The sequence below is a fragment of the Brugia malayi genome (assembly GCF_000002995.4).
Source record: "Brugia malayi strain FR3 genome assembly, contig: Bm_v4_ChrX_scaffold_001, whole genome shotgun sequence".
Taxonomy (NCBI): domain Eukaryota; kingdom Metazoa; phylum Nematoda; class Chromadorea; order Rhabditida; family Onchocercidae; genus Brugia; species Brugia malayi.
In genome coordinates, this window is record NW_025062479.1 from 1,660,061 (window position 1) to 1,682,051 (window position 21,991).

The following is a 21,991-nucleotide window of genomic DNA, read 5'->3' on the forward strand; positions in this document are numbered from 1 at the left end:
GTTTTCATTTACAGTTTTTTTTTTTTTTTTTTTCTTCTTTAGCATTAATTTTCTAATTAAATTTATAAATGAAATAAATATAATAAAAATATAAAGATATGAAACTCACGAATTTATTTTACAATAAAATTCGAAATTTTATATAAGAAAGAAACAACTTAAAAATAACAAGAAAATGGAAACAATTATTACTAAAAAATAACAAGAAATGGAAACAATTATTACTAAAAAAAAGGGAGAGAGAGAGAGAGAGGAAAAGGGTAAAAAAGAAAGAAGGATTTGATAATGAATTTGGGCATTATTTCGAGTAAAATTTTATTTTAATCTCTAAATGGTAATATTGAAAATTATCTTTTCGTTCATTAAAGGAATGAAAATCCAAAGTTAAAGAAGGAAAAAAAGAGAATTAAATATGATAATAACGAAAGAAATCATGTCTTTTTTAAAAATTTCATTGATGTGTTTGGGAATTGTTTTCAGATTATTATTTTTTTTTCTTTTTGTTGATTTAATTGAACACGAAAATTAGTAAGATTTCATTTTGCATCTATTTCATAATTAATTAATTAATTAATAATTTTAATACTTTAATTCAGTCATAGTTTTAAAATTTTTTTTAAAATAAAATTTAAGGTAAAATGGAATGGTTTCTTGCAACTATTATCAAACTATTTTAATTTATATTTTGTTTTGTTTTTGTCTTTTCCTTATTTCGTTTTACTTTTTATTTTTGTTTCGTTACCTATTTTACTATTCCAACTCATATTTTGTTTTTTTTTCTCGTTTTTTTTTTGTATTTGCAGAAATTACTACAATACAAATTCAATGCAGACGAGTAAGTATAAATTTTAATTAAAACTTATAAAATTTAATTATAATATTTCTTAGTTATAAAAATGATCAGCTTTTTAAAATTTCATAAATTTCATTTAAAAATTTTTTGTCCTTTTAAAACGCTTTTTTTTTTTCATAATGTTTATTAATTAATGATTGTCAAACTTCATTTCTATTATTTGCTTTTTTTTTGTTTTTTTTTTTTTTTTTTTGTTTTCAAATATTTTAAAATAGTCTGTCAGAAAAAGTAAATTATTTTGTTAAACAATGATATGACGTCATCAGGAAAATATTATTCTCATCTATAACTTTTGCATGTTTTGCTTTCAAACTATCACCACCATCATCAAATTTCCTAACAATTATTTACTGATAGCTTAACATTTCACAACATATCAACAATCTTTAATTTCTAATGTTTTTTAATGAATTTGTTTTTTTTTTTTCTTTTTGAATTAAGATTTTATTTGTTTCACTTTGTGTTTCTTCTCGCTCTTCTATTTATTGTTTAAAATGTTGAAATTTATATATTGATATATCATTATAATATGTTGTTGTCTATTCGTATGTCATTAATTCAAAATTTGTTATTATCAAATTTTTAAACGAAGAGAGGAAAGAAAATGGGAAAGGCTAATAAAAGGATGAATTAATTTTTTAATATTATTTTTAAATAAAAAAAATTTAATCAAAGTTTAAAATTTACTAATTTTGAATGTAGAAAAGTAATCAAAGCAATTAATTTATTTATTTTGTTAGGTATTTCAAAGAATTTTTAAAACAGATTACTTTATTATCAATCAATATTTTATAAGATTTTCATCCTTATTTTTATATTTGGTCGTTTTCAACTTATCAGAGATAATTTAACATTTAGCAGATTTATTCATAAATTTATTTTAAATTAACAAAAGAAATTGCAAGTGAATTAATTTATACTTAGCATTTTAGTACTTTTCCCGTTTCTAACATATAGCATTTTTTCTTTTTCTTTTCTTTTTGAAAAAAAAAAAAAAACAAAAGACTTTCGTTTTTGGAAAAAAAAAAGATTTTCAAACTTATTTTTCATTCTCTTTTTAAGATGTAAAAAATTGACAGCTTGTAAAGTAGAAACGATGTTACAAATTTTGGTGTATTAACCAATAATATTTCAGCTATTTGTGTACCTCAAAAAAAAAAAAAAAAAAGAAAGAAAAAAGGCAAAGAAAAATGAAAATGCTAAGTACGGCGAAGTACGAAAATGAAATTTCCCAGGGAAACAAAAAAAAAGAAATTTAATATTTTTGTATGCAAAACAGATTGTAATGATAAATGCATACCGTATGTTTTGTTTATGTATAAATGTACAAATAAACAAAACTTTTTAAACTAATCAATTTTGTAGTAGAAATTCTCCAAGTTTGTTTAAAAAAAAAAAAAAAAAAAAAAAAAAAAAAAAAGCGAAAAAGAAAAGAAAGGCACTAAGAAAGATTGTTAAGACAGCTGTCATTTTCAACAAATGGATTTACTCGAAATCATCCGATCAACATTACTTTTAAAAGTTCCCATATTTATCTTTTATCATTATTGCTTTAACAATTTTTCAGTCCAAATTAAACATTATTGAAATTTAATAGAAATAATTCCGTTAAACATACCAATTTTCATTTTACTATTTGCTATATTGTAATGCATGCATATTGTATGAATTAATAGTTTATTTAGCATTTAAATTTCTTTTATTTTGTAAATTATTTAAACATTTTACGATGAAAAAAATTTAGTCTTTTGTTGTAATCATTTGTAGAATATAAGCACAAATTGTTAGATTTTAATATTCCGATAAAAAAAAAAAAGTGACACTTTTAAAAAATTGATGAAAATGAATGTATTAAATTTGATATTCGTATTCAGTTATTAAAAAATTTTTGTTTATAATTGTTACTTTAACGAATAATTTTAATAGGAAAATGATTTACTCTATTTTATTTTTTCTTTTGTTCACCATTTTTTTTTTTCTTCAATGTTTAATTCGTATTTTTCCGTTTCTTTCAATTTAAAATATTATTATTAATTATTAGTATTATTGTTGTTATTAGATAATAATTATTTGAGTAAAAATATACAATAATCTTGTTGTTCTTTTATTAATTATTTTCGTTTAGCTTTGATAAAATGATATTATCTAATTTGTATGCAAATATTTGTAACATTTGAAAACATATAATTTTTAGCATTTTAATGCCTATTTATTATTAATTGCTAAAATTATATGAATTCTTAGATTTTGAAATTGTTCAATTAAATTTTCAGAAATTGAATGATTGAGATGAAAAGAAAAACGGAAACAATGAAAAGTGTGTCACAATCGGCATCTAAAACAGTCATTTCTTATATTTATAAACTCATCCAAACTAATAAATTTTCTCACTTGATTGCGCTTATTTATGATAATATTTTGGAAAAATCCAACAAACCATTCTTGAATAAGTTTGTTTTTACTATTTTTGTCATAATATAATTTAATTATTTTTATTATTTGACAAATCGTAGTTTTTTTTTTTTTTTTTTAAAATGAACAATAGCATTATTATTTTATATGTTTATTTATCATTTGAACAAAGTTTTTTAATTACTTTTTTATCAACAATGATTCGTTTTTTTTTTGCTCTGAAATGGAAAATAAATGTTATTATTAAAATATTTGCCTAGAAAAGAAATAGAAAACATTAGGAAAATATTTAAAAGCAAAAATTGTAATTAATGAAAAAAAATGATAATTAATGCATAAAATGTTTTTAATTATTTTATTCCTCTGAGAATATCAATTTAAATTATACATGACGCATTATTATTATTGTTATTATTATCATTATCACCATTATTATTATTATTATTACTATTAATTCACTTAATAAATTGGAAATTTTCAAATACATATTTCTTTAGTGTTAGAATTTTCAATTAGCATTCATACATCTTTTCTCCCAAGAAATTATAGAATTTAATAATATTTGAAATTTAATTCTGCTGTTTTTCGCAATTCAATTATTTCAATTAATTATATTTCAGTCATTTATTATTTAATTATTGAATGATTTTTGTTTTATAGAGCACAAGCTGAGATTATCCTTTCATTGCTCTGTTTACCAAATCAAAAGATTCCAAATATTGTGAGTTATGCTGATCTATGCTTATTACTTAAGGATGCTTATGAAGAAAAATTTGGAAATGTATCAAGTAAAAATTTTTTTTTCTTTCTCAATTAATATAAAAATTTGAGTTCACATAAAAATAAGATTGAATTTACTTCAAATTTTTAATAAATTTGACTTTAAGTTATTCATTTCTTTCTCATGTAATTAATGACAAAATTTCATTTAGATAAAAATGAGGAAAATTTATCAAAATCTGAAGATAGTTGGGATGAAGAGAATTTAGAAGAAATGGAAGTTCTCTCAACATTGAATTCATTTCGTACTAAAACACATGCGCAGTGTTCAGATATTTTTAATTTTATTCGACAAGAAAATTTGGTAATTTTTTCAAAATTTTAATTACTAAACAATGATTGGAAAATTGTAGAAAATATATTTTCCAAAAAAAGGAAAAAAATGACAAGCTATTTTAAAAAAAAAAGTTACAATTTAGGGTATATTACTAACAAATACGTCATTTAATCTTCTCTTTCTCTTCATCGTTAAAGAAAAAAAAAATTTTAATTGTCAGTTGGCATGAATAGATAGCTCGTTGTATTAATACTGATAAAAATGAGTAAAATAATATTATGAAATTTAAGACTGACTGATATAATTTTGTTTATCATTTAAGATTCGTACAGTAATGCGACAAGCATGGAAAATGCAAAAATTAAAAAAAGATTTGTATGAAATGGAACAAAAGATGGATTATTTGGTTGCACATTATGTTGCTGGAAAGTATGAGTGCAATTTTTTCTGTTATATCGTTTTCTTCTTATTTTTTTTTTTCTTTTTTTTTTTTAAATTTTTAAAGAAAACTAAAATTTTTTCTTTGAACATTAAATAAATCTATCAGTAGTTCTTGATGAAACATTTTAAAACTATTTTTATAGCTTAAAAGTTTTTTAAAAAAGAATTAAATGTTTATTAGTTATTTAGTTTTCTTTCTGGCTGAGATAAATAATAGTAATAAATGATTAGGAAAATATTGTTTTAGATATTGTGCATGTCAAAATGGTGAATATTCAGAATGTGATTCAGGCTGTCATACGGATCGAAGTAGTTCATCAAATAATTCAATAACAAAATTATTCGTAACAAAGTAGGTTTTTTCTTGGTTGATTCATTTGTTGATATTAAATAATATTTAAATCTTGTTTAAATAACACTTTTTTTTTATTTTTTATCTTATTTAATAATCAATAGAATAATTAAGTAAACAAACAAATAAGCAAATAGATAAAAATAAATAAATAAACAAATAATTTAATTAATAGGTAACTAATAAAGCATTGCAGATTGATGAGTGAATAAATGAATAAATAGATTGATTAATTAACCAATTAATTAGACAAACAAATAAACAAACAAACATATATATATGTAGATAAATAAACAAGTAATAAATGAATATATGTATTTGAGAGGTAAATTTTTTTTCTTCCTTTCTTTTTCTCTTTTTTCTTGCTTTCTTTGTTATATATTTATTTATTTTTATTACAGGAAAGATGAAACAAATGATATGACAACAATAATTGATCAGAATTTTCTAACAGTAAATGACAGTCGTAAAAATAATGGGATGAATTCATATCAGAAAACTATGAAATCACTGAATGAAATTGGAAAATCATTATACGATGAACAAAATATTTGCATCAACAACAAGCCATCCACTTCTTTCACATCTATTCGTAACATACAATCAAATGATTTCTCATTATCAATCAATCAACTAATTTCTCCCATTATCAATCAATTAAATCATGATATGATTGTAAAAGATGAGATAATGTCAAAAACTGAATTAGATTCAAAAAAATCAATGAATATTTTATCCGCTGTTAATTATAATTTTTCAAATGTTAAACATACAATTAATAATTTGTTATCAAATGATACGAATACAATTAGTCAACATAATAATTTATCAATGCGTATGACGCAATCAGTCATTGGAACTAATGTATTGCCAAATTATCGAAATAAATTTGCAAAATTACAACTTACAACAAATTTTAAATGTTATGATTATGATGAACAAATTTCATGTAAAAAAATTGAATTGAAAAAATATATTGAATTTGATACTTCATCATTTTGGAATAAAAAATAAATGATCGTGTTTTACATTATATCATTTGAAACAAGAAAAGGAAAGTTGTTATCATGTATCAATATTATTTATAAGTATATTTTACACATACATATACACATATACGCGGACACTTATGATTAAATTTGAAAAAGAAATGATAAAGTGCTGAGTGAAACGAGAGAAGCATAAGAATTTTCGTACAAATTTTACAATTTTTGAAATTTATTAATTTATCACAAATTAAATATTGCAATTTTAATGCTCATGATATACTTCTTTCCATTATCACTCGTGCCTTTTTCTTTTTTTTTTGTTTTTTATTATAATTGAATAATTAATTTATTTTATATGCTATTCATCGTATATTTTTAAGCTTTTTTTTTTTTTTTTTTTTGCTTTTTTCAGAAAAATAATCTATTTTTAATCATTTCTTCTTCTCAGTCATTTCTAAAGTTTTTAACACTAATTAATTTCAAGGATACGTTCACACAAAAAAGCGTAACAGTTAGGACCCAAGAAATTGTCATAGCGAGACGATGCTTATCAAAGATAGGCCATGGAAGAGCGAGTGTGGAATGTTTGTGTTATAATATTTGGATTTGCGGTAATTTGATAGGTAATGATTTCAGGATGAGTAATTCGATCGAATTTGAGAATTAGCATTTATCCTTTTGAAAAAAAAGAAAAAAAAGAAGAGAAGGAAAAGTATTGTGAATAAATTATTGCATGTTTATTTTGGATGAGTGTGAAAAAAGTGTTTCAAAAATTTGTTAGGAATTCAGTAGGCTAATATTTGAATAGTTCCATCAGTATAACGAACTAGTTTTTGTTGAGAAGGAGAACGAAAATACAGCTTGTAAATTACATTTTGTAGTTTTGAATTTTCAAGTTCAGTTTATGATGTTTAAATTTTTTACATATGTTGCAGATTGTGTAAATCAATGATACTGTTATAAATCAGAGTGCTCACGAAAAAAAAGAAAAACTAGTAAAAAAACGTTGGAATGTATAAATCTGACCGATACAGAGATAGCGTATCCTGGCAGTCATATCGAGCTGTTCCATCATTATCTTCTGTGGAACACAGGTATTTTTTTATTCTTGATGTGTCAGTTCGATAATATCATTGGAGAATTCTGGTTTTAGAATTGGTTTTTTTTTCTGGAAATAATGCATGAGGCGAAATTATATTTGAAATATTCAATAGTACCAATACTGTAGATATGATTTCAGATCGCATGTTTAAATTTATCTGTGTATTTATTTCACTATTTCAGGAATTCGGAAGAGACAAGACCAATTGCTAACGCATCATTATGCTATGTTATATATACGTGTAATATTATAATAATGGTAAATATTTTGTGTTAAGTAATCTTTCTTCCAAATAAGATTATAATATTAATTGGTTAATGAAGTGCAACAGTTTGCTGTCATGCAAATTTTCAATAAAATATCACTGGAACACTAATTGCTTCATTTGGTTTAGCGGTTGTATTTGCAGCAGAATGTAGATTTTTTTTAATGATAATTTGCTGGTGACGTTATTTGGTGAACTAAAAGGAAAGAAGAGAATATTCACAAATTTTTTCAGGATCTTCATATTTTTATTGTAATGAGGATAAAGTATTTTCAGGTTGCTGGTACGGCATCGTTAGCTATGGGAGCATGGCTTCGTACAGATTCACGATTTAGAGATTTCCTCTCTCAGAGATACAGGAATGTTGTAGAAGAAGAATTTTGGCAGGTAATTTGTTGGAACAGAACTGTTCCGAATCAACCTGTATTTTCGAAAGTTTATTTGAAACAATGAGTGATGCTTTTGCAAGGATATATGCTACTCATAAGGCATTTTTATTTGCTATATTTCAAATGTTCGTCCTCAGGATGTCAAATTTTTGTCTTATTCTTAATCTCGTATTTTACATATTACGTAATGCTAACAGTTAAGTAAGTAATTGATAGTTTTGAATAATCAGTCAGAATAGTGTAAGATTATAAAAGTTAAAGAGAAATTTGTAGGCTCCCACTTTATACGTTTTCTCCTACATTTTGATTGTCATTGGAATGTGCATGGTGGTTATTAGTATGATTGGTTGCTGTGGTGCATCTACTGATTCTCGAGTACTTCTCTTAATATATGCAGTAACAATATGCATCCTTATGCTGTGCACTATTTCTTCAAAAACGTATCTTATCTTCAGAAAATATGGTGTAAGTTTCTGATTTTTTCACAGTCTTCCATTAAAAGTCTCTGATATTTTAATTTTCGAATATAAGGATATTCTTGCAGATTGATGTTGAAGTGTCGGATGCATTAACATATATGGTTCAAAACTATTATCAAGGAGCAGGAATTGTTCAGGAAAGCTTAGATCGATTACAGCAAGCATTTCGATGCTGTGGTATAATTTTGTTCCCACTTATTCCTTTGAATTTTAGGTGATATCTTTCGAGTTACGAGAACTCAGTCTATTAATGAATCGGTTTTCAATGTTTCTTACATGTTAATTTCATGAGATTTTGGTATGTTGGATGTCATCTTAGTATGTTCAGTGTTGCTGGCAGCCTGTTTCGGTTTTTTTCATATATTTGGGAATTTCTTCTTCTATTATTATTTTAACGTCAGCTAGAAATTAATGTAAAAAAAAAAAAAAAAAAAAAAATGTTAAGGTAACGCGGGTTGTAGTGATTTCCGATTTCTGCATCAAGATATTCCGCGTTCATGTGACATCAGATGTGATGGTTGTCATTATCGTATAATGGTTGCACTGCGTATTGGTTTTTCTGTTGCATTTGTTATCTTTGCAATCGTTGTTATTGCTGAGGTGTGTTACATCGTAAACATCTATGTTGTAAACATGCATCATATTTCTGACAGATATTTGATTCTTTCATGTGTTAAAAAATTGATTCCAAAATTCATGGATACTATTTCAGTAATACAAAATAATGAAATTTGTTCATTTTAAAATAAGTTATTTTTAGTTTATCGCAATTGCATCTGCACTAGTCCTCGTGATGAGATCAAAAAGTTCAGCTAGAGCTCTGTTGGATAAAATGGGGTGCCGCAGAAGTCATTACGGAAGCAAGTATTACAAGCATGCACCGGATCAGTATGTGGATTTGAATTCGCTACGAAGTGATGATTGTCCCGTACCTTATCGTCATTATTCAGAACAGTTTACTTCACAGAAAAAATACTAAATCACTGAGCGATCATTTATGAAATAATTTTTATCAAACTTGTTTGTTTTTTTCCTTTTCGGTGCTTTTTTTGAATTCATCCATGTGTCCATGATGATTGGCAGTTAGCCAAGAAAAAATACAAATACACTTGTCTGCTGTATTTATTTTCCTTATACAGTACATTGAAATTCTATTTATCTAATAACGTACTTTTTATTTATATTTTGGGTATATATTACTTTAACTAAGTTTCTTACTTTATTCATCTTTCATTCTATGTGTCTCTGTGATTAGCAATCTACATATCACCCGGGATGTTATTAATTTAATGATTTTTAATTTGTTTCTTTCTAATTTTGTTCACCTTACTAACTTAGTCAATTTAATGCTGTGATTAATACCAGTCCACTTATTGCTTTAATTATGACTTTTTTTTTTCAGTTATTGTAATTAACGCTTTGATGATTTTATATAATTAGCAGTTGTTGTTCCGCTATTGCATTAACGTCTGTTTATTCATCGCTTTAATTTTGTTTTATTGCTTAGTGCATCTCACATTGTGTTCGTTATCAATTTATATATTGCTTTCGACACATTCTGTTTTTATTTTTGATCAGCTAATTTTTATTCTTTGAGATAGTTACCTACTGGTTATAAACTGCGAAACTGGCGCATTTTTTTTTTTTCTGTTCGTTGGGTGCTGCTATTCTTTTTTTTTTTTTTTTTAGAAACTTTGTTTACTACTAGTGATTTTTGTTCAGTAAACAATCTAAAAATCTTGTTTTTTTAGACTACTGTCATACAGAGGTTGCTCCATTGTCATACAGAGGTTGCTCCATTTTCGTAATTACTTGAGCCTTAAAATTTTAATTCTGTATGTAAAGAATTTTATATCTTTGGAGAGACGTACTGTTTTTTTTTTTTTCTGTAATTTTGAAAATTGACGAAATGTTTTATGGTTAATACAAGTCATTTTGTTGATGGATACATAGTTTGAAGAATTGCATCAAATGCTTAAATCAAGTTATTTTAGTTGAGCAATGGTATTTGTATTCAGGAATGCATGAAAGGGAGAAAACGAAGGAAAGGGAGGGAAGGAATGCACTTTCTTAATTCATCTCATGTACGTGATTAAAGATATTTGTTTTTTCTTTTCTTTTTTTCATCCATTATTTTGGACTTGTTCTACTGGTTTCTAACATTTTTTGCTATGAACCTCTTTTCTGTATGTTTCATTTATTTAATTATTCGGAAAAATTCTATAATTTAAAGGCTTCACTTTTTCGTCTTCACAGTTCTACTTCATTATGGCCCTCTTTCGTGTTTTTTTTTTTTTTTCTGTCAATTTTATATAAATGAAATGTTTATTATACAAATGAAATACCTTATTTAGGCATATCCCATGTTTTTTGAATGCTAACGCAACGAGATACAAAAATCAATTACCCATTTAGCATCATAACATATATATATATATATGCTATGATTCGGATATTAACATTTTAAACCAATTCATGTTTTTTTTTTTTTTCTAAATAAGAATCGATCGCATATTCTTTTTATGGCTTATATACCGGAATACGGTTGTGTCCACACGATTTTCTTCTTTCCGTTTACTTCGGTCAGTAATATTATTTATTTTATGGCCGATTTGGTATGAATTTTGAAGTGGATCGCTTTTTTTGATGATAGATATAGGTCTTATGAAATGGGTGAAGAAAGAGGTACAGAGCCCCAACCGACAACAATATGGCATGGAGCAAGTTTAAGAGACAGTTTCTTGACCGTTGTTCAGGTTTTCTACTTTTTCATTTTTGTACTCAGAACGATCAAACACTGGCACGAATATATCTCTTGGACTTGGATTTCTTTTTTTTTTTCTAATGTATCTATTATTATCTCACCAAAATGATAGTTGATGTGCTTGTTGCTTCTTCCATTTCATTCTCTTCACATTACAGAACGCCGGCTCTCAAGAAATGCGTAATGGACTTGTGGAAGATTTCAGAACAGCATTGGATATGTTGGCACAGGCTGCACCTGCTTCTAATATTTCATCGGTTGAATCAGGTATATTTGGAAATATCGTTACGTTTAATGTAATTGGTGGTTAGAGGAATTCCAAATATATTTTAGGATAATCATAGCTCCATCGTTTCCTGTTTTTTTTTTTTTTTTTTTTTACAACAGTCGTTTAATAAACACGGTAGATATGCTAAGGAAGGCTAAAAATTAAAAATTGTGGTGAAATTAAGTTTTGTGATAATGACATTTTGAAATTTCTGATTCTGTCCAATAATTTTTTGTTACTTTTAATTTTCAGTTTTCTTTTTTCTTTTTTTTTTTTTTTTTGTAATCTTTGTCCTGTTTAAGTTTTCCATCTTCAGAAAACAGGAATGATCGTGCAGATACAGTGATTGTTGTAGATGAAGAGAATGCGTCGAGTACTTCTTCTGGTTCGGGTACTAGGCATAGACTTACTCCAAACGTTAACGGAAATGAATTTGGAAGATCGACAAGTTTGTGAATTGGTTTATTTTTTTTTCCGCTATGTTTCTCTTTTAAATTTAAAAAAAAAAAATTTTTTTTTGAGTGCAGTTGCACAAATCCTTTCAATACTAATCCTCAGTAATTTTAAATATAAATTATGCATTAATTATAGCTGATATAACCGATAATAGTGAAGAATATTCCTCTGCGAATGATGCTGCCAGTAATACGAATCTTCAGAGGGAATTGAATCGTTTAAGAGCACTTGTTCAGAGTGCTGAACTGCAAAGGGTAAGTTTAAAGTCTATAGTATTTGAGTTCTCAATGCGACATATTTGGTAGTATAACTCCTTTCCAGATAGCTGATTTCTGATTTAACAAAAATTAGTGATTTATAAAACTTCCAGTTTATATCAGATCGAAAATTATTGCTAATGAAAGTTTGCATTTTTTCTATTTATTTGAAAATTATACGTCTGTTTTGGATTTTTATTTTGCAGTTTTGGGTAGTCCTGCTCAATGTTTTACCTTTCTTCGTCATTATATTTCTTAAAGCTGTTTTTGATGGATTCTTTTCATTATTAAGCCTTTCGGCAGCATTTCTTCTTTTTCATATTGCGAATAGCACTTTCATGGCTTCTCGACGGTAATTCTTCAGTCTTTTTTTGTTTTTGTTTTCTTTAAAAATTTTTTTAATTGATGAATTTTGACAATGAAATTTCTGCTTTGCAGCAATCTAAATTCATAATATGAATTCGAATTTCATTGATCCCATCAACTTTCAGAGAAAAGCGATACTTTCATCTTTTGCAGTCATTCACATCATCAATTTTCTTTTTCAATTTCCAGTCGCTTTTTTATGGTAAGATAGATTTTTGATTACATTACTGTTATGGGTTGGAACAGCAAATATCCTTTAATAAATTTTCAAATATATATGCAGTATTTTCTTTTTAGGATTGGATTCCATCTATATACCAATGGCTTTTATGTCTCGTCTTACGAATCCGATCACTTTTTTTGCCACCTTACATGTTGTACTGGTCGTTGATTTTGCCGTGAAAATCATCACGGTTACAGTGAAAGCTGGGGTATATTTCGTTTTGTCTTTTCTTTCAACATAACAAGTTATTTTGTTATCGCGCAAGACTAATCTTTCTTTAAAATCCCATAACGGACTTCTAATTTACATAACTTCTGAGCTGTTAATGTTAATATTTTTTTTTTTTTTTATGATAAGGTTGTCAATCGTTAATGACTAAATGATAATCATTTTCATCGTTAGTACCTGCATTCAACTTTCATCATTTATTTAATTCTTTTTTTTTTTTTTGCCACTTTTGCTTTAAGTAATCAGTTTTAAATAAAGACAAGTTTAGCTCACTGTTTTGCCGACAAAATTCATTGGGAACAGACGTTTACGTCGACTTTTCCAATGGATCGAATATACTAGCCAGTTCTATCGCTACGTTCTCCCAGTACCTCAGTGGACTCGTTATCTAAGTTACTCGCTATTCTCTACTCCACTTACGTATTTCAGTGATCATTTCTTTGCCGTGCTGTATGTAATTTATAAGGTATGTTTGTATTATTTTGGAAAAAAAAAAAGAATTTTGAAACGATGAGATATCGATTGGGGTATATATGTATATAGCATAAGTCAGTTTTCTTTTAGGCATGTTTAATACAAGTAATTGGTAGGCGTTGGTTTGAAAGTACACGTCGTATTTTTCGCCTTACATCTGTTGGTTCGAAAGTTTCAGTAGGTGAAGAAGATTCAGTTCAATGTACAATTTGCTTCAATGATTTTTGCAATCCCATTAAGGTTTGTTTATCCTCACTTTTGGTGTAATGATTTAAAGATTCTATTTTATTTTATTTTTTCTTTTTCATTCCATTTTTCTTATTCTGCTTCTTTTTTTTTTTTCTTTTTATGCAAAAGAAGTACTTTAGTAGAATTTGATAGTATATCTCTTTAAACAATAATGTTAATTCATTTAGGTCAAGATTTATTCATAATCTATTAAAAGATTCTCATCATCTGCTATCACTATGATGACATAATGTTTTGCTCACTTCTTAGACTAGCTTATTTTTTTAATACTTTACTTAAATCCTTAGAAATATTTAACCTTTCAAATGGTTTTTTTTCTTTTTTTTTTTTTTTTTTTTTTTGCATTTCTTACATATTTTTTTTTTGTCAAAATCTTAAACATATTTTGCATATTTAGCACGAATGCAGTAAAATAACTTCTAAGTATTCTAGAAATTTTGTCAGAATAACAAAATAGATCAATATAATTAAGTTAGGCAGTTAGTGAAGAGTTTCTTCTACTACTGATGCAGCTGCTCGTTAGCCAAAACGTCGATTTTAAAGGTCTGAATTTTTCAATGTACAATATTATTACTATTTACAGCTTTCCTGTGGTCATATTTTCTGTGAAGAATGTATCGGCACCTGGCTTGATAATGAACATACCTGTCCAATGTGCCGAGCAACAGTTGCCCAAGAAGATAATATGTGGAAAAGTGGAGAGACGACATATTCTCCTCAGTTATGTTAATTGAGTCGATAATTTAGTCCCATTTTTTTTAAAAATGTTTAAATTACCAGCATGTTTTAGTCACTGAATGCAATATACTTTGTTGGCTTCGTAACTACATGTCCACCACAGTTTTAGTTGGCTTTCTAGAAAAAGTTTGCAGTATTGTTTTTCAAACTTTTTAGACTTTCCATAATTTAAAAGAAAAAAGTATGATATCTAATTGTGTGATAAATACAATTTGGTTGCTAACTTAGGGTGTTATATATAGGAATTTGGTCTTGTACTAGTGTTAATGTCTAATATTATGATTATATGAGTTTAAAATGTAGTTTAAAAATTGGTTTTCTTATATCACATGCTTCTTATTTTGAAATGAATAGATCACTTAAAAGTTTGTATGACTCTGTAAGGAATATCTCAAATGTTTTATGCGATTGCGGAAAGGTTTTTTTTCTCTTTTCTTTTTTTAGAATGCCAACTTCTAAAGTATTTTAAGACTGTATCAGTGCAGCAATTTCGATGTAACGTTCTTCAAAAAATTAATGCCTTTTGTATTTCCTTCAGGGTGATATATGCATGTGTTATTCGGGTTATTGTTATATTATCGAAAGTACCATTTTTGCTATTGTCATCCTGTGAGAATATGGATTTGTGATGATTGGCAGTTATTTGAAGTATAAGAAGAATATTTTTACGCTTTTTTTTTGAATTCATAGTTAAATCTGAGAGGACACGTGTTATGACCTGATATCTCTTTAATATCAAGCTTAATTTTTTCTTTTTTTTTTTAAAAAAAAGAAAGTAATAAAAGATGAGTAAGTATTAGTGTATTTTGCAATTCTGTATTAAATTTAGTCATGAAATTCATAAGGCTTATGTATTTTGGAGTAAAATGATAATTTCAAAAATTAAAAAAAAAATTCATCATGCATTATATAATATGAAAGTGAGGATATTCCCTGCTGAATTTGAAAATATCTTTCAAAGAAATGTTATAATAGTTGTCCAAAGGAATGCAAATTATGCTAAACTATTTTCTGCTGTTATATACTTGGGATTATGTCTTTATGAGATTACTGTGCAAATAATTTCAGTCAAGTCAATGTGTATAATCATTCAACTTAATACAAGCAACGGATTGAAGCAATAATGGAAAAAAAGGGGGAAGACAAGAAAAGCATTTGAAATTAATTTCGAGAAGTATTCGTATATCACATATTTATTGCTAAGGATGCAAACTTTTTATAAAATTAAAAGTTTGCAAGAAATGAATGAAATTTCGGATGAAACTTCAGTAGTTTAAAAAAAAAAGAACAAAGTGTGTTTTGATTATTTCAAATATAATTGAGAAAAGCTTATTTAATATGCTTTGTCTTTCTTTGTTTAAGTTGACAAACATATTTATTGCTATTATTACAAGTTGATACAATTGTGTGTCTATATTTTTCCGAGCAAACCGAATAGTTTCCTTTCCATTACTCTAATTCCTATCAATTTCATTTCAATTAGTTCATTAGGATAATTACAAAATTAAAAGTCTACGAGAAATGAATGGAATTTGTAATGAAACTTTAATAGCTTAGAAAAAAGAGAAAGTGTATTTTGATTATCTCAAATATAGCTGACAAAAAATTATTTAATATGTTCTTTTTTTTTTTTAACGACAGTAATTGAACATTTTATTGCCATGTTCCTCCGCAGTATTTTCAAAATCAATTTTGAATTAAATATTTAAAAATATTCATTCTAATATAAAATAATTTTCACCTCAATATGATAAATATCCATTTTTTGTAATTCATTTGTTAATAAAAATTTCAAACATTCATTCAATTCTTAATGAAAAAAAAAAATGCAACAATAAATTGTTTTCTCAAACTTGTGATGATACATTACATCGACCGGATTCATCCCTTAAAACTTCTTAAAATTAAAAAGGAAAAGAAAAGGTTAAAAGTGGAACTTTTATTTTTAATATATTTAACTTTGATAAATTTAAACTAATGAACAAATACAAGAAAGAAAACAGAAATCTTACTATAATTTATTAAATGCACTAAATTTTAAGCTAATAATTCACTTTACATTACCAATTTTAACATTGCTATTTTTTTTATTGAACAAAAATACTGTTTCATAACTTTGATAAAATTAAATTAAAAGCTTTAAAAAATTTTTTAAAAATGAAATTTAACAAAAATATGCTAATATATATTGGTAAGAAAAGCAAAAAAGAAAAACAAAACAATGTATGAAATGAAATGAATTATATTACTGTAAATGTTTGCACGCGACAACATTATTTTAAAGAATAAATTTTTCATTTCAATATGATAAAGAAATGCTGATGAGATGTAAAAACTAAAAACCGGATCTTTTTTTTTTTTTTTTTTAAATGATTCGATGGATTCGTTTATCGCCTTTTTTTTTTCTCCTTCTTATTTTTTATTTTTTATTCATTTATTTTTTTTTTTTTTCCTTTTTTTTAAAAAAAAAAAAAAAAAAAAAAAAAAACTTTTAAAATGTATATGACATTAATACGATGATATATCAACCATTTAAGGAATAACAAGAGAAACTCGTTGAGGAAGTGGTAAAGAAAATGGATAATGATGGTATGTCATGATGATGTCGTCGTTGTCGTTGTCGTTGTTGTTGTTGTTGTTGTTATTGTTGTTGTCGTTGTCGTTATCGTCGTCATTTTCAGTTGTAGGTGGTGGTGATTTGTGGAAACAAATGTCCAACAACATTCAACAATTATTAGTCATTTGTATTCTTGTACTAATAAAATTTGCTAATACTGAGCTTACATTAAATAATCAAAAATTAGAATGGATCATTGGTTCATGGCGATCAGAATTTTCTGGCAAAGTTATTTTTACTAATTATTTGAAGTTTTTATTTAATTATTATTTTTTTTTTTTTGTTTTAAATATTTACCTATGATATAAATACTTTACTTTACATATTTATTATTATATACACATACAAACATATATTATATTTTGGTTTGATACATTTCTAACAGGTATTCTGGCCAACAGTACCAACAATGACATTTGGTGAAGAGTTAATTATTGCTGAAGCACCACTTGCTAAATCTGTTAATGTACAATTTCTGAATTTTAGGTTGGTTTCTTCTTTTTATTTTATCTTTTTAAATGTAACAAAATTTGAAAAATTTTAGCATGTTATATAGTTTAATTTAATAACTAGAAATGGTGGCTTATTGTTAAATTTTTAAAAAAGTTAAAACTGAAAGTAAGACATGTATTAACAGTTTCACGAAATGAAATTTTGACAAATGTTCATTTCTTTTTTTTTTTCTTGTAAAATCATTACATATCATCATTGATATGATTGTTTTGAACATATCTTTAATTTGATTATTAAAATGTTTGCATCAAATTATACATTTTAGTCTTTTGACAAAAAGTAAAGTAAAGTATTACGGTTTCTTTATATGCATTATATCAAAAGAGTAATACTTTTTTTTAATCACAAAATTTTAATTAAAATTTAAATTTAAAATTTAGAATAAGAATAAAAAACTTCAATTTTCAGTTGTAAAAATTACTTCCTTTGAATATTTATTGGTATATTTTTTAAATCGAATAATAATTATTAACAATGTTATCTTTTATGATATATTTCATAAAATTGGTATCAAATTTAAAATAATCTTGTCAAATTTTGAAGTTTAGAGTAAACTTATGAATTTTTTGACTTTTTTTACTATTTCTTTATTTTTTTTTTTTCTGATGATTTTTTGACTTTTTTTTATACTATTTCTTTATTTTTCACGTCCTTAATTCAATCTGATAATGAAATTATTGATACTTAATATTGTTGAATTATTGTTGTAAATAAGATTTGATTCGAGTACATTATGAAGCTGAATAGTTGTTTGTTTTGCAGAGAAGGCGATGTTTGATCAATCTTTATTTTATTGAGATAAAAATTATCATCGATCGTAGTTAATGAATAATATTAAAAAGTTTAGTTGTGAATGCCGAATCCATTTTTACTATTATTAATAAAAATATTAATTTATAGTAGAAGGTTAGCTAAACAAAGTTGCTGTTTAACAATTATCAATAATCAGCGATGAGTGATGAGTTCATAAGCCACAAAGAAGATTAGCTAGACGAAAAAACTGTTAACTTTAGCTAACTTCATTAAGGAATATCAATAATTAGACAAATTTAAATATAATTTACAGTTAATGAAAAGCTAATAAATCTAATTGGAAGTAAATTTTAACACACATTCCTTGTTAACAAATTGTTATAATGGTAATAAATTTAATTACAATGAAGGATGAATACTAGATCAACAATTTCCTATGTGTGATTGAAATATTTTTTTAATGAATGTTCATTTAAAACAATTATTAGACATATGAATTAACAGAATTTTATTTTGCCATATTATCATAAGTCATTTTTTCTTGTATAGTTATCATTTGATAAGGGTTAAATGATAGTATCTTGCTTGATTACCTCCCTCCCAAAAAAAAAAAAAAAAAAAAAATCATTCATAAACTGTAAAACAGTGCTCAAATGATGCATCGTTTATGAAAATTTGCTTTTTTCAAAATCAAAATTTTGAATGTGAAATGTTAATTGATTGATTGTTTTTGCAGAATTAATTATTAAAAAACGAAAAAAGATCATTTTAATTTTCATATTGATTGATTGACTGATTGCTTTTTTTTGCATAAACAATTACAAAAAGGTTGAAATTTCTTTCTAAAAATTTTTTTTTTGTTTCATCCTTTTTTCTTCGTTTTTTTTTTTTCTGAAACATTTTAAGCCTTATCAGATATAACTGAAAATGAATTTAAAATTATCGTTGAATAATCAAATAATGCATAGAAAAGATTTGTGATCAGCAGCAACGAACTATTAACACAAATCAAAATGATGAATTAGATTCAATCGAATGGAATGGAATTAAATCCAGTTTTACAATTTTTATACTAATTTTCTTTTTCATTTTCAGCATTTTTATTCCGCTTTTGGTGTTAATCTTGTTTAAACAATTTCTCAATCAATTATATATAAATAATAATTTTATCACATTATAACAGTATATCATTCACTATCATTTATCATTTTTATTGCAAACTTTTATTCTTTTTTTTTAAAAGGTTATAAATTTTTTGATTATTTGCCTTTTATCTTCCTTCTTTTTTTTTTTTTTTTTTAAGTCTGTTTTTTGCTCTTTTTCGAAATAATTTTTTCATATGAATGAATAAACATAGGTAAGAACAATAATGTTTCTATTAATATCTGTTTTGTTTTTTTCTTTCTATCCGCTTTCCAAGTAATTAATTTTAAATTACTAAAAAAGAAAAACAATTTGATTTTTATAAATCTTTTCTTACTACTGTTAGTAAATATTATTATTAGATTTTAACAGCAATAATTACATGATGATCGATAAATGTGAGAAAAGAACAAAATTGCAAAATAATTTTGCAAAATTTGTCGAAAAAATTTTTCGATTTTTTTTTTTTTACTTTTGTATTTTTTTAAAACTTTTTGATTTGATAAATAATTTTTAATTTTTTTTAAGTGCACGCGCATGGTCGCATACGACCAAAGATCATTTTCATGATGAATGGGGTTTTATAACTGTGGATCCATTTGGAAATGCCACATTGATGACAGCTGGAAATAACGGTCGTCATATCATTTACTTAAAATTATCAATTTCAAATAGTTTGAAAAACATTAAAGAGAAAGGTAGAGAGAGAGAGAGGGAAAGAGGAGGAGAAAGAGGGAGAGGGAGAAAGTCATAACAGGAAAAAAAATGCATAAATGTTTTTTTTTTTAAAAAATTTTTCTCAAATTTATTTCAAGTTTATATTTGCATTTCAAAATTTATGACATATAGGATTTACAACATATGAAGTTGGTGAAGTTGCACCAAACAAGATGATTTTAACATTGAAAGATATTGGAAGGATTTCATTCTCCAGGGATCTTCCAGTTGAAGATGTAAGTTCTATCTGTCTATCAATTCATCAAACTGTTTACTTTTCCTTCTTTCCTTTTTTCTTTTTTAAGTAAATAAACTTCTTTTTTTTTTTTTTTTTTGTTTGTTACATTTAATATAAAATTTGATGAGTGGAAGGAAAGAAAAACAAACAAAAATAAAGTTAATAATTTATATACTTAAAAATTGCTAATTTAAATTCATTTTATTCTCATTTTAAATGAAATTTTACCAATAAATTATATATAATAATTTATCAGAAATGAAACTTTATAATTTATCAAATATTAGTTACGACGGACATTCATCAAACATGACGATCAGTATTTGGAGCAAATAATTGAGATGCGAACAGCGACACATCCAGCACAAGGCTATTTGGAGCATACTCGTGTGATCTATACGAAACAGAAGAAATAAATAAATTTTTAAAATTAATGTATTTCATAATTATGCAAATAAAATGCTTACTTAATTAGTTAATTTTATTTATTCTTTTGTTATAATAATAAAAATAATGATAATAATTATGGTAGCAGTAATACCAATAAACAATAATATCTTTTATTCATTACATTTTATTCGTTTTCTAATAAATAAGTCTTAAAATCAACACAAAAAAAAAAATTAAATGAAATGTATGTAAAAAGCAATAATTTAAATTTAAAAAAGAAAACAAACTTTATGAAATCATTTTTTTTTCACCTTTAATATATATATATGTATGTGCACATACATACATGCACACATACACACACATACACACATTAGTATTACTAATGAAGTATTGAGAAAATGAAAATCAAATTTCATTTTCATGTCTTTTTTCTTTCTTCAGTGTTTTTTTCTTCTTTGAACTAAATATTTCAAAGTTTTTTTTTTTTTTTTTTTTTTTTTTTTAATTTTTTTCGAATGAAATAATTGATTAGTGGGATTAGACAGCTGATACTTCAAATGGTTAATGCTAAAAATTAAATGCTGCAAATAATTTCGTTGTAAAAAGGCAATCAAAAATACTTTAATCTTAAACATCACACACTCTTCTATTTAAAATGATGCTTTTAAAACGATAAGTATTAGTGTTAGTTAGAAAATTATCATCGATTTAGGACATCGATTGTCTTTTATATTTCATTCTTTCATCATTGCATATATTCTTATTTACTTATCCTTTAGTTATGCTGCAAAAATAAAAAATGAATAAATCAAATTTCATTTCTTTTATATCGTTTTTTTTTTTTTTTTTTTTTTTTTTTTAAATAAGAAAAAATACAAAACAAAAATGAAAAATAATATTCATTTGAATGGAAAAAGAAATGAATTTGTAATTTTTTCGCATAAATGTGCCAATTATTCTTAAAAAATTTCATTGGAAAAATTATTTAAAAAATAATAATAAACGAAGCATTACTATTATGTCTTCACACATAATAATGAGAATTTTTAATAAGTAGTTTTTAACATATATAATGTTTACTTTATTCGTATTATCAAATAAAATTTTGTTTTTACATTTTAGAAACTTTTGTAGGAATAATATGGTAATCTATTTAAAAAAATTAATTTTTTGTAATTTATTACTTCGCTATTTAATTTTTTTTTTTTTTTTTTGTTAATGATTTAAGTAGACGATAATTCATACGTATCAAACA

General features: G+C 25.0%; 4 protein-coding genes across 5 annotated transcripts; all 4 read left to right on the forward strand.

The window, feature by feature from the left end:
* Positions 1-3,163: 3,163 nt before the first annotated feature.
* Positions 3,164-6,129, forward strand: Bm8062 (Uncharacterized protein; the record flags this gene model as incomplete). The annotated part of the gene is made up of 6 exons (XM_043073251.1): positions 3,164-3,303; positions 3,926-4,053; positions 4,198-4,349; positions 4,645-4,751; positions 5,011-5,115; positions 5,517-6,129. 6 exons carry the CDS (start codon positions 3,164-3,166, stop codon positions 6,127-6,129), a joined length of 1,245 nt encoding a protein of 414 aa, XP_042929185.1.
* Positions 6,130-7,115: 986 nt separating this feature from the next.
* On the forward strand, positions 7,116-9,318 carry Bma-tsp-13 (Tetraspanin family protein; the record flags this gene model as incomplete). The annotated part of the gene is made up of 7 exons (XM_043073252.1): positions 7,116-7,198; positions 7,389-7,464; positions 7,748-7,858; positions 8,134-8,325; positions 8,405-8,516; positions 8,785-8,939; positions 9,100-9,318. The coding sequence occupies 7 exons, from the start codon at positions 7,116-7,118 to the stop codon at positions 9,316-9,318; spliced, it is 948 nt and encodes a 315-aa protein (XP_042929186.1).
* A 1,690-nt stretch (positions 9,319-11,008) lies between these two features.
* Bm7337 (Uncharacterized protein) lies at positions 11,009-14,354 on the forward strand (the record flags this gene model as incomplete). 2 transcript variants are annotated; one of them, XM_043073253.1, is made up of 10 exons in its annotated part: positions 11,009-11,095; positions 11,262-11,370; positions 11,688-11,819; positions 11,963-12,081; positions 12,291-12,436; positions 12,576-12,652; positions 12,748-12,881; positions 13,170-13,367; positions 13,466-13,615; positions 14,208-14,354. In XM_043073253.1, 10 exons carry the CDS (start codon positions 11,009-11,011, stop codon positions 14,352-14,354), a joined length of 1,299 nt encoding a protein of 432 aa, XP_042929187.1. The 2 variants fall into 2 exon arrangements, with proteins under 2 accessions (XP_042929187.1, XP_042929188.1); XM_043073254.1 differs by lacking the exon at positions 11,009-11,095 and having other exon boundaries at positions 11,280-11,370.
* A 2,718-nt stretch (positions 14,355-17,072) lies between these two features.
* Bm2903 (putative 34.8 kDa protein C28H8.5 in chromosome III, putative) lies at positions 17,073-20,759 on the forward strand (the record flags this gene model as incomplete). The annotated part of the gene is made up of 5 exons (XM_043073255.1): positions 17,073-17,207; positions 17,365-17,465; positions 19,917-20,023; positions 20,238-20,341; positions 20,631-20,759. The coding sequence occupies 5 exons, from the start codon at positions 17,073-17,075 to the stop codon at positions 20,757-20,759; spliced, it is 576 nt and encodes a 191-aa protein (XP_042929189.1).
* Between the last annotated feature and the right edge of the window lie 1,232 nt (positions 20,760-21,991).